The sequence below is a fragment of the Xiphias gladius genome, chromosome 14, assembly GCF_016859285.1.
Source record: "Xiphias gladius isolate SHS-SW01 ecotype Sanya breed wild chromosome 14, ASM1685928v1, whole genome shotgun sequence".
Lineage (NCBI taxonomy): Eukaryota > Metazoa > Chordata > Actinopteri > Istiophoriformes > Xiphiidae > Xiphias > Xiphias gladius.
Window position 1 is genome coordinate 24013841 of NC_053413.1, and position 12181 is coordinate 24026021.

Consider the following 12181-nt stretch of genomic DNA (forward strand, 5'->3'; position numbering starts at 1 on the left):
ATTGCTGGTATTGGTCGTTTCATAGGGTTTGATGATGTTAAAAAAAAAAACACAGAATCTCTCCATCACCTGCCTTATTATTTTACTGTATTATCACTGTTTTATTACAGACATTTCCCTCTACTGAGTTCACTTTTTCAAAACAGTTCACACAGTTCTTTTTTTTTTTATTTTATTTCTTTTTTTTGCCATTTTTTGCATAAATTAAAGTGGTAATAATAGTAAAAAAAAAAAGTGGCACATTGTCCCGTACAGTTTACCGACTGTGTGCAGAGTTTATGAGGAAGTGAAGTCAGCTGTGGCCTGTGTTGGCCTGTAGAGGGCAGCCGGCAGCCTCGCAGGAAACAGCGACAGACACGTGACCTTTAGCAGGAAGTAAATAAACCGCGTTCCCGCGCACTTGAATCGGTTCGACGGGACCGCCACATTCACGGGCAACCCGAACAAGATGGACGAGCTTTATTTGGATAATATTGACGAATTTGTAAACGACCACAACAAGATAGTAAGTGAAATCTTGGATCTCTTGTCTAGAAGCCATCCTGGGGGCGCTAATGCCAAGTTAGTACCGTTAGAACTGAGGTAGCCTCGATATAATTAGCCGTTGAATTGCGTTCACAAAAATTGCTTGTAATGTCGTCTTGCTTTTCAGGGCAATGTATGTATCTGCCAATAGTATAATTCAGAATTAATACGATTTGTATGGTTCTATTGGGAAATTCGGCTAATGAATCATCTAGGCAATAGTGCGTCAATCCAAAACAATCTCATTTTTTTTTTTTTTTTTTAATAGTTGATTAGCTTCCCATGCCGCTTGTTAGCCGGCAGCGGTTCTGTTTTTGAAACAGACAAACATTAAGGGATTTGTCAAATGTCAGACAATAGTCAAAGGTTGAAATTTCATCACGGTAACCGGGGAGTTGGAAATGCATCGACCTGAATGATGGAAGCACAAATGCTGGAGCGAATGGCAGGTTAGGTCGGTGGCCTTAGGACATGTACAGTAGGGTTATTCTGGCACATTCAACGTTATTTTATCACCATTTATTTGAATAGTAACCTTTTTTTTTTAAGTATTTTTTTCTCTTGGTTTTCTCATTCATGTGGCAAGCTAAATGTTGTGTGTTTCCTGTTTACCAGGTGACCTATAAATGGCTGAGTCTAACACTTGGAGTCCATGTCAACACAGCAAAGCAGTGAGTGTCCATCCTTCTCTTTATGCATAATAAATATGCTTAATTGGGAACAATCCAAAGATATGTATTTTCAAAATCCTGTAGTAAAAAAATTGCCAAGCTTCAGAGTGTTTGATTTTGTTTTAACAGCCTTTCAAAAACTTTGCCTAAATAAAACACTGTGTAATATCATCAGCACTAAGAAAATAAGAATAAGATTTATCGCCAACTTTCAGCACCGGACATTTTATGATACCAATAAAGACACATTTTTCTTCTCAGTACCCAAATATAATTATAAGTCCAAGTCCACGAGGCAAAACCAGGTTTACTGGCACTTTATAGGTTGTAATGGTATGGACTGACTTGTTGTAGATAAAGTATGGCCTCAGGTAAACTATAAGAATAAGTGCGGAGAAATAGGGTTTGGGTAGTCAGAGTAGCTGCAAGAAAACAGTTGTTTTCAATGTCAGAAATTAGTCCAAAGCGATGTCCTCAGATGTCTTGTTTTTTTTCCAACCAACAGTCCAAAACCCAAATGTATTCAGTTTACTCTCGTATATGACAAAGAAAAGCATCAAATCATGACATTTAAGAAGCCAGAACCAGCAAAGGTTTGGCATTTTTGCTTTAAAAATTTCCGAAAAAATCAATTTGATCATTTGATTGAGTAGTTGCAGATTAATTTTCTGTTGATCAGTTAATCGACAAATCCTTGCAAGTCTAATTTTCAAAGAAATACTGTGTATACCCGAGTCAAATATGAAAAACTCAAAAATGTGTACCGTCATAAAACGATTAAAATGTGCGTCTTTTCTTCAGAATGCTCTACCATTACCTGGATCACAAAAGGAAGGAAAGTTCAGCCCAGCTCCATGCCACCTATCTTGTGTCGGGGAAGTTTGTGGACAATGGCCTGACGGTGAGTAGCAAGACCTGTTTTGGGATTGTTTGCACATTTCTGGACATACAAAACCGCTGTTTTGATTGGTTTTATTGACAGTGCGTTTGCTTCTCAGAGCCACAAGGTGTCAGTTGTCAGAGAAGAGCAACTGGAAGGTGTGTAAAGATGGTTTCCCTCAGCCCCGTGCAGTATTTACTCTTGTTGCTTCTGTTTTTAGTCTCTAGGCTGCAAAAGTAAAATTATACTTATTATTTCATATAATAAAAGTCACAAATCACACTGTGCTCTTGTGTCCTTGAGTTTGATTATTGAAATTGTTTCCATTTTGTTTATTTACGGAGTTAGCTGTAGTAGAGGAGGCAGAGGCGTCTAACCTGGGGTTTTTTATTTTTGCAGATTTCAAAACCAAGATGAGCTTGATAGTCAGTGTCCATGTCTACAGTGTCCAGAAAGCTTTACTGAAAGACAGCGGCCCGCTCTACAGCGTTGACTATGATGCTGTGAAAGACAATCTTAAGGACTGCAGCAGGTATGTTGATCATATTAATGAGGGTTTTTTTTTTTCCCCCAGCAAGGACAGGTGACCACAAGAAGCAGTTGAAAAAACAGCCAAAAGGTCTCCCCTCTGATTGTTGGATGGCCCGTATTCAGTTGAATATATGTCCTTTCGCTTGGTTTGTAGATACAGTGCGATCCACTGTACCAATGCGGTGCCCATGTCGTCTCTGGAGCTGCAGCAGACGAGAGAAATGGAACGGGCTCCCACGCAAGAGCCTGCAGCAAAAAAGTCTGTCATGAATGGAGAGGCTAATCTAGCTTCAAAACCGTCCACCAAGCCACAAAAAGGCATCATGGGAATGTTTGCAAATAAAGCTACTCCTAAGAACCAGGACAGCGGCAAAGGGGTTAAGTCGGAACAGAGAGAAGATGCACCCGTGGTATGCTTTTGTGTCCTTTGGTCTCCAAAAAAGTAAATAACCAGAGTAGGAGAAGGATAAAAGTAGATGTCTGTAATTGTGTTTTGTATTTTAGGTTGATGCCCCCAAAAGCAAACCAGCTGGAAAACCCAATCCAATGACGAACTTCTTTGGGAATCAAACATCAAGTGAGGAATATTACCAGTGATGTATAAGAACATAGCCTCAGTGCTTTTTGCTCCAAGTTTAGTTTTTGAAATATTTTAAGAGAGGGTAACAAAAAATCACAAGCCACATTGGAAGTGTGGACTGCCGCCAAGTTTGAATGTGGTAACCAGTGCAGTTTCAGACGTTACAAGCAGTCGTGTTGGCCGACTTCGTTCGATTACTACATTTTCTCTTTCTCGCGTCTTCAGAGAAACCTGGCAAAACTGTGAAGGAGGAAGAAGCACCTCAGTCGTCCTGCACAGCAGAGCAGCAACACCAGAGTTCACGGCCTGTAGCTGCTGCAGTGGAATCACCAAACGACATTAAGAAAGATTCCAAGAGGTAGGGGTGGGTGTGTAGGTGTGTAGTTGTGTGCCTGTTTATATTCATGTGGGAAATCTGTAGTCGGACAGTAATGATCTTGCGCTCATTAAAAGAAAATAAAAGACTTCGTTTAAACTTATTTAAATAAACGTCTTTTATTTTTTAAGCAAAACCAAGCGAATTGAAGATTCTGACAGCGAGGAGGAAAAAATGAAGAAGAAAAAGAGGCGAAGGATTAAGAATCCTGAACCAGACAGCAGCGATGAAGATGGTGAGCTGTTTACTTCACTTATTTGTTCACTTATTTATTTATTTTTTTCAGTGATTTTTGTATTTTGTAAAACTTTAATGAACAATTTAACAATGGTCCCGTAAATGCATGAAAAATGGTGAAATGAAAATGAGGAAAAACACATTTTTGTTGTTAATTTTTAGCATAGTTGTTGTGCGGTCTTCCATAATGTTATAGTCAGTGAAGGATAATTCCTGACTACAGTTTGGGAAGATATAGTTTAGTTTATTCATATTGTAAAGTTTTTAGAAAACTAATATTAGTTCACCCGTCCAGTCATTCCAGATTCTCCTCAGCAGATGGAAACAAGAGAACCATCACCAAGTCCTAAAAAGGAGGTCGAGTCTGTTTCACATTCGCACGTAAGTTTTCGATGTAGTGTTGATCTAATAACTGTGTATCAAATCAATTTCCACTAACAGTCTTCAAGGAAACTTTCTTACTGTTTTTAACACTGAATGGCTAATTGAACGTTCTCGTTCTCACGTGTTTTTGTGTGTTCTTCTTCTACAGCAGGGTCTCTCTGAGATGAAGACAAGGAAGAGGAGACGAGTGCTGAAATCTCGTACCTTTGTGGACGACGAAGGTTGCATTGGTATGAACAGCAGACAGAGGCGTGAAAACTCGTCTTCCGACTGGATTCAATTTGTTGTATCTTCCTTCTACAAAAAGCAAAAACGGCTTCCAACAACTTTATTTTTGTGTCTTTACAACTTTGCTAACTTTTAACTGTGTGTGGTAATAATAATCCCAATGGTCAATATACATTCAGAAAAATATTTACTACCTTTTTTTAAAAGCCTTTGAATACGTGGCCTTTGTTGACATTGTGTCGGAGAGGGGATGGATTTTGTCCGTAACTGTAGTATACTGCCACCCAACGATTTTTGCTATTGATTTATCTGCTAAATATTTTCTCAACAGTCATCTGGTCTATAAAACACAAGGAACACTGTGCAAAAATGACCAACATAATTTTTAAGTTAGTTTTCAGGGCTGGTGCTTTTGTCCAACCAACTGTCCAAAACTTAAAGATATTTATTTTACTATTATGGAGGACTTAAGAAACAGTAAACGTTCACATTCAGGAAAATGGCAAACAGCCTAAACTATTACTTGATTGATCAAAATAGTCAATTAACTGAATGATCATCAAGTATTTATTTCAACTGTTTCAATTACATTGTAATTTTTTTTTTATCTATAATTTTTACCTGTCTTGTATTTAATTGTATTTATAAGTGCTTCTAATTTAATTTCGACATGTGTATGAATGGGATTTGACAAAATACTTTAAAGAACTTTTAAATGTAATGTAGTTTTAAGAACCCATTCAAGCCTAATTTTGGATTATTTAATAACTTGTTTTTTTTGTTTTTTTTCTCTTCACAGTGACGGAGAAAGTCTATGAGAGCGAATCGTACTCTGAGGCAGAAGATGATATTCAGGCCACCAAACAAGCTCCAAAAGATCCCATTCCAGCAAAGCTACCAGCAAGTAACAGAGAGGACGAGAAGAAAAGTCATAAGAAAACGTCTGCTAACGGAAATAAAGGAACTAAACAAGCCTCCATTATGGGATTTTTCCAAAAAAAATAACAGTAGGCAGGATCAGACACTCTGATTGGCACTACACAACAAGCACTGCTACAGACTTTCTGTAATGATCTTAACTGACTCTTAGCTGAAACACATCTTATGGACACATGGACATGTCCAGTTCAGGACGACAAACATTTTAATTTTTGAACGTACCATTACCAGTTTAAATGTGAATACGAGACCTGCTTAATAAACATTGTTTGAAACTTAAACTAAACATATGTCTCGCCTCCAAATAAAATCAAGAATGTGTTATAAATGATAATTTTCATGGAGGTTGACAGTTCAGTTTAAGAAGAAATTACAAGTCTCCTGTATAGAATCAAGTGAGTGGTTACAAAAAATGATGATACTCTAATTGTAGAAAAAGATGTTACTGTCTTTGCTTTTCAGTTACCATATTCTCAGAGGTTAGAGGTGTGTGTGTGTGTGTGTGTGTGTGTGTGTGTGTGTGTGTGTGTGTGTGTGTGTGTGTGTGTGTGTGTGTGTGTGTGTGTGTGTGTGTGTGTGTGTGTGTGTGTGTGTGTGTGTGTGTGTGTGTGTGTGTGTGTATAATTGCATAAGATCACATCCTCAAATTGCTTGTTTTTTTTCCTGATGAACAGCCCTAATCCCCGAGGTGTTTGAGTTACAGTTAAATGCTATAAAACTGTAAAAGTCAAATGGCCAAGAGACTGGCATTTTTTTTTCTTAAGAAACGGCTGAAAAGATCTATCATTAAAATTGTTGATGATGGGCTTTAAGTCTGAGCTTATTATCACCAAATAGTCATGTTGCACTGCAGGTCATATCAAGCAGTCGCTGCAGATGTCCTCAGTTCAACAGTCGCCCCCTCCTCTGTTTTCCGTTTGCCAGGCTGGAGCTTCCACAGGACGAAAAGAATGGACAAACGCTGAAACACGGGGGAAAAAAAACAAGGTTAGTGGGTTTCCACAATACTGTTATCATTGTGACGCTCACAAGGGACATTTTGGACAACCGCAGAGCATCTCAAAGGATATGGCTGTCTGCGTGGACTCAAATCCCCACTGACATAGTGCTGAAGCAGCCAGCATGTCAGCCTATTGGTCAGCCATGTGGTGAAAATCAGCTACGTGTCCCCAGTAGATGTCACTTCGCACCTGGGAGTTGAGTGATAGATGGAAACTAGCATTATATCAAGAGCTAGAAGATGCTGCTGATTGTACTTGTATATTCAACCGTTAAGTCATTTTGGTTGGTCATGTAGGCTGAAAATGATGCTTGGTCTCACACAAGGCCTAAACAGCCTGTCTATGAGGATAATAGTATGTGAATAAGAAAACAGCCTACGGATGTTTAAATCTTAAGGGGGAACTCCAATATCGCTGGGGTTTTTTGTTTCTTTTTCCATTGTCAGTCTGACAGTGTCATAGAAGTACAATGCTAATCGGTGGAGTACTATTTCAAAGTCAGCACCATTGTGAATGAATAACTGGTGAAACAAGTGATCTTGATCAATAAAACTTAGCATATTTATATTTGTAGACGGGTTTGGTGCAGTTTCCCACTGTCACTGTCCACAACTTTCAACAACTCTTTGTGGATATTGTTGTGGATCCATCAACTATGGAGGCACTACGTTAAGTGGTCTCTCAGACCACGTATTGGTGGGTGGCCATAGATTATAAGATGTCAGTTCTTTTTGAGGCATCCAGAGTTGCAGAAAAGTCTTCTTTCAACACTGACCTGTCTGAATGTTCCTGATGTCAAACACATCTGTCCAGCTGCCCACAGTGGCACCAAGAGAACAGAGGAGAGAGTCATGGTCAACCCTAGGGCGTAGGCCCAGTCAGGGTAATTGTACCAGTTGTCCATCTTTAGGTGTGGACTCAAATTGCAATCAACTTACTAACGAAATCAAATTCACTGCATCACATCAGGGATGACATTTGCTTGTAATGCCACTTGAATGACACTGGAAGGTACATATGTAAAAGTCGAATGCAAATCAACCAAATCTAGCTGTACTGCATTGACACGGGAAGACAAATTCAATAAGTGAGGAAACTGCCAAAGTGGAAGAAAGTGTGTGAAATCATTGGCAGCCAGTGGGGAGGGCCAAACTGTTCAGAGTGTTAATCGTTTCCGACTCACCGTTGACAGCATAGGGCTGATGTATTTCCAGCACAGTTTAAAGAAAATAGACGGTCTCTGTCCTGACATGTCCTCAATGATGTTAAAAAAGCGGTCAGCTTGAAATAAGAGTGTGATCAAGACTGGAAGGCAATTTGTTAAACAGATGTTCAGATGTCAAAACTTTTATTCAGATATTAATGCGATCAGTCTGAACAAAGCTATTGGATCATTCTGATTGGTATTGAAAACACTTTCAAATTAACACGGTTTTTCTTAATGGCACCATTGGACAACAATACACTGATAACTTCCCCTGAGATACATATTTCTCTGGATTTTCTCCAGATCCCTGCTTATATACTTCTTAAATGTGATAAACGTTTTTTAAATGAAGAATTTTCTTCATATTACTAACCTGAATTATAGCAACATCAAGGGATCTTCTTGTCCATAAATATCTAATAAGCACCCTCCAATGCCTGTCCCAGGAAAACAAGAGTGACTTTTCTGCAATTGTTTTTTTCCCCCCAAAACTCTTAAAATAGCTATGGAAAAAACCTCTACTTACAAAGTCTGACACAGGAATTGCTCACTTTTGTAACTACAGATCCATGTCCATTCCTCTATTTCTTGGCAAACTTCTGGAGTTGATTCTTTTTAACCAACTAAATGTTTGTACGAATAACATCAATATATTCAAACAACATTGTTCAACCATGACTCTGTGGCAGCCTGACTGAATGTAGTAAATGCTTGTACTGATTATTGAGTTCCTCAAAGAAGCATTCTGGGCCCTCTTCTATTTTCCTAATAAATGTTCCGTCTGGGCAACATTATACTCATAATAATGTGAATTACCATTATTACACAGACGACACACAATCTTATATCTCTGTTTCACCTGTCAACTGCCACTCAGTGTTTGCTCTTATTGCCTGTCTTACCTGCTTTGTAATTGGTAAGTGATTTTTACTCACCAAAAATCCAGCCATTAACCAGGCATTGACATGCAGCCATAAAGTCGTGGCTGGCTCTTGTACAACCGTAATAATCAATAAGCTGGAATACATCAATGCCTCCCTAGAACAGACAAAGACAACTGAATAATAGACGTAAGAGAAGAGGAAACATTTGGTAAAACAAAAAATACCAGCGTCATGCAGATTTGACCGATTTTCACATTTCTCTGGCCGACTCTTACAGATTATTGGATATTGTATTTGCATTAACGCAATTAAAGACATTTTTTCACCAGATTTGACAGCGATCGCATTATCAGTCACTACCTCTCACTTCATAGCCGGCGCAGAAAACAATTCTTGAGACTTTCTGTCGATTTTGTCAGTATTAAAAGGAAACGTCATTGCATTTTTTAATACTGAATCAAAACTCTAACAATATGGGCTGTCCTCGTTCAGCTCAGTCCTAGCCAGGAACATACTTCTTGTTTTCTGTCTGTCTTTATACTGTCCACTGTCCAGTAAAGGCAAAAAAGCCAATAAAAAAAACTCTTAAGGAAAAAAAATTTTTCCTTAATTTGACTACAGCCTGTACTCAAGGAAGCGATCGGGACATAGATACACACAAAACCAGTTTTTCCATTGTTAAGGGCAAACATTGGAAAACATTAATGCCACTATGTTAAAAAAGGTTGAGTTTGTCATTTAGTAAACTAAGTTGCAGAACTTGACATCTCTATGCTACAGCTTGTCTCATTATTTTATGTGTAGCTCCCTACAAATTTGTCCTCAGACTAGGTTTGGCAGTTTGAGATGGGAGATGGCCTTGTGTCTTCTGTCCTGCCGGGTGTTCTGCTACTACAGTGTCTGGAAAGGTGTCAGATCTTCTGAAAACGTCCTGTGGATGCATTTCATCTAAAATGTTCAAGAATAAACGCAGTGTACAAAGTAAGTAGCATTTCCAAAGTGATTTACAAGTGAGGGACAACACTAAAGCTTCAGTACAGTAGGAGACCTTGAAGTAAGTGCTCAGTGGTAGATCTATTCAAAAGACAATGTGTAAGGAGATTAGGTAAACAAGTGCACCAAAAGTGTGCAGTAAGTGCTAGTTAGGCATGTTAGAGTATTAGAGGTGTTAGGAGAGGAGTACTCTCAGAATAGTTGAGTCTTGAATAGTTTCTTAAAGTTAGAGACATTTAATATCTTTTTTAATATCTTTTTTTTTTTTCTAACATTTAATAGCTTGTTCCACCATCGAGGAACCAAAAACGAGAACAGTCTGGGCTGTGATGCCTTGCGTACAGGGATGGCAATGCCAGACAATGATCCTTGGAGGAACGCAGTGGCCGAGAAGGGGTATAAGCCTGCTTGTCTGCACCCATCTACTTGAACTCAGATAAGCAGGTAAGCAGTGGTGACTTGAATTTGATTTGTGCGGCCATGGGTAGCCAGGGGAGGTCAATGAGAAGCAGAGTGTCGTGTGCCCTTCAGGCTGATAGAAACCCAGACCTGCTGCCGCATTCTGCACCATCTGTAAGGGTTTCAGTGTGCTTGAAGGGAGGCCCGCTAGAAGGGCATTGCAGTAGTCGAGGCAAGATATAACATTCGCCTGTAGTGTTGGATGGCGTAATGAGTCACGTAAGGCTGATTTTTCTTATGTTATATAGAGCAGAGCAGCACGATTGGGAGATAGATGCATCATGGTCAGAGAAGGGTAGCTGGTCATCAAACATAACACCTAGGTATCTTGTAACCTTGTTTGGGGTGAAAGATGAGGAGGCGATATTGATGTTGACTTTGTGATGGACAGATTGAAAGTATGAGGTAACCAAAAGTTCAGTCTTAGAGAGATTTAGCTGAAGGTGGCGTTCCCTCATCCATGTGGATATGTCTGACAGACAAACCGTGATCTGCTCAGAGACCATGGGATCATCTAGCGGGAATGACAGGTATAGTTGCGTGTCATCTAAATGGCAGTGATATGTGAAGCCATGTGAGTGGATAATTGGACCCAAGGAGGCTGGTGTATATTGCAAAGAGGAGGGGCCATAGCACCAAACCTTGGGGCACCCATGTTGGGAGCGGATGGGGTAAGGATGTATGTCCTTGCCATGAACATTGCAGGAACGTCTAGTGAGATAGGATTCAGACCAAGAAAGCGCTTTGCTTGAGATGCCCATATTGGAGAATACAGATATCAGGTTGCAGTGGTTCACAATGTCAAAGGCTGCTGATAGGTCCAGCAAGATGAGGACGGAAGACTGAGATGCTGCTCTAGCTGCCCTGTTGATAGTTCAACTCAACTTGAGCAGGCTTGAGTGAAGGCTTTGTGAGCAGAGGGGTTCCCCAGCCTGTTTGAATGTGGTTGGAAATGTTCCTGTAGCCAGTGAAGCATTTATCACGTGTGTGATAGTGGGCACAATAGTGTGAGATATGGCTTGGAGGAGGTTGGTGGGAATGGGGTCCAGCGCACATATAGTAGGACGGCTACCAATCAAGAGTTTTTATGCCTCGCTCTCGATGAGTGGGGTGAATAAGAGAAGTGATACACCATTAACCTGGGGAGACAGAGAGGGACATGTAGTAGGACTGGTACATGTTATGCTTTTTGGTGCCTTGCATTCAGCTAGAGGGCTGAATGAGGCAGGTGGTGAGCCATTGACCGGAGGAGGCGGAGAAAGTTATGAGAGCAGAGAAGGATTGCCTCATGTTTGGCTTGCTGGTGCGTTGCCCTTGGTGAGAGGGGTGAGCATAAAGAGTGATGTGCCCTGGAAATTTGCCTCATAGTTCCTCGTCATCTGTGTGTTCAGCCTCCTCCTAGATCTCCTCCTAGAGTCACCGAGGTAAAGGTAAATTTGCCTCAGATGTTCTTTTCAGTAGTGATCTATGAGGTTACTGTTTTTCCATAAATATTGCTCCAAGTCAAATGTTACATTGAGGAGGAGTTATCCCAATTTGAGTTTTTTATGTCACCAGTTTGGTGACCAAAAAAAAAAAAAAACTGTGCTGTAAATACTTCTCTGCTATCACTAGTGGGTCAGAAACATTTTAACAGACTGTCAGAGAGTTGGATTTCTTAAGTCTTACCATCGGCTCCACTGATTTTATATACACGTAGCCACTTCATGCACCCTGCAGTAATTGGATTGCTACTATGTCTGATATAAACAATCCAAGTTCAAATGCAACATAAAACAATGCAGACATTGCACTCTGACACTCAAATGCCTTTAGGAGGAAGATTTAAAACAAAAGTAATATTAATATATGAAGCAGTATGACAGTTAGATTTTTTTTTTACATGCAGTCTCCCATCTGCATACATTCATACTTCTGATTGATCACTATTGTTATCTTTCAATTAAAAAATGCATAGTTTGAAGACATGAAAAAAATTTCAGGTGCTCTGATATTAAAAGATTTACACACACAAGAGAGCAACCGATTCTCATATATATGGAAGTTTATTTGCAGTATGCACATACATAATGAATAGAGTGGAACGTTATGCATAGTCAAACATGGGATACAAGGATTATGTGAAATGTTTACTAATAAATGAAGTCTTCAAATTTCTCACAATTACGTGGGCTTGTTTCATTAAGACACTCTAATAGTGATGATTAAAATCAAATTGTGGGAGGGCCAGAGAGTGGTCAGTGACTGAACTAACCAAAAATAGGTGAAGAAAATAGATTCTGACGG

The 12181-nt window shown here is 39.6% G+C and overlaps 1 protein-coding gene across 2 annotated transcripts; it reads left to right on the forward strand.

Moving 5' to 3' along the window:
- Positions 1 to 374: 374 nt before the first annotated feature.
- Positions 375 to 5632, forward strand: pold3 (polymerase (DNA-directed), delta 3, accessory subunit). Of its 2 annotated transcripts, none has more exons than XM_040143952.1 (12): positions 375 to 505; positions 1141 to 1196; positions 1998 to 2097; positions 2195 to 2234; positions 2476 to 2608; positions 2762 to 3017; positions 3112 to 3184; positions 3413 to 3545; positions 3695 to 3798; positions 4096 to 4181; positions 4333 to 4414; positions 5212 to 5632. In XM_040143952.1, the coding sequence occupies exons 1-12, from the start codon at positions 449 to 451 to the stop codon at positions 5415 to 5417; spliced, it is 1326 nt and encodes a 441-aa protein (XP_039999886.1). In that variant the 5' UTR covers positions 375 to 448; the 3' UTR covers positions 5418 to 5632. The 2 variants fall into 2 exon arrangements, with proteins under 2 accessions (XP_039999886.1, XP_039999887.1); XM_040143953.1 differs by having other exon boundaries at positions 4336 to 4414.
- The last annotated feature ends 6549 nt before the right edge of the window (positions 5633 to 12181 follow it).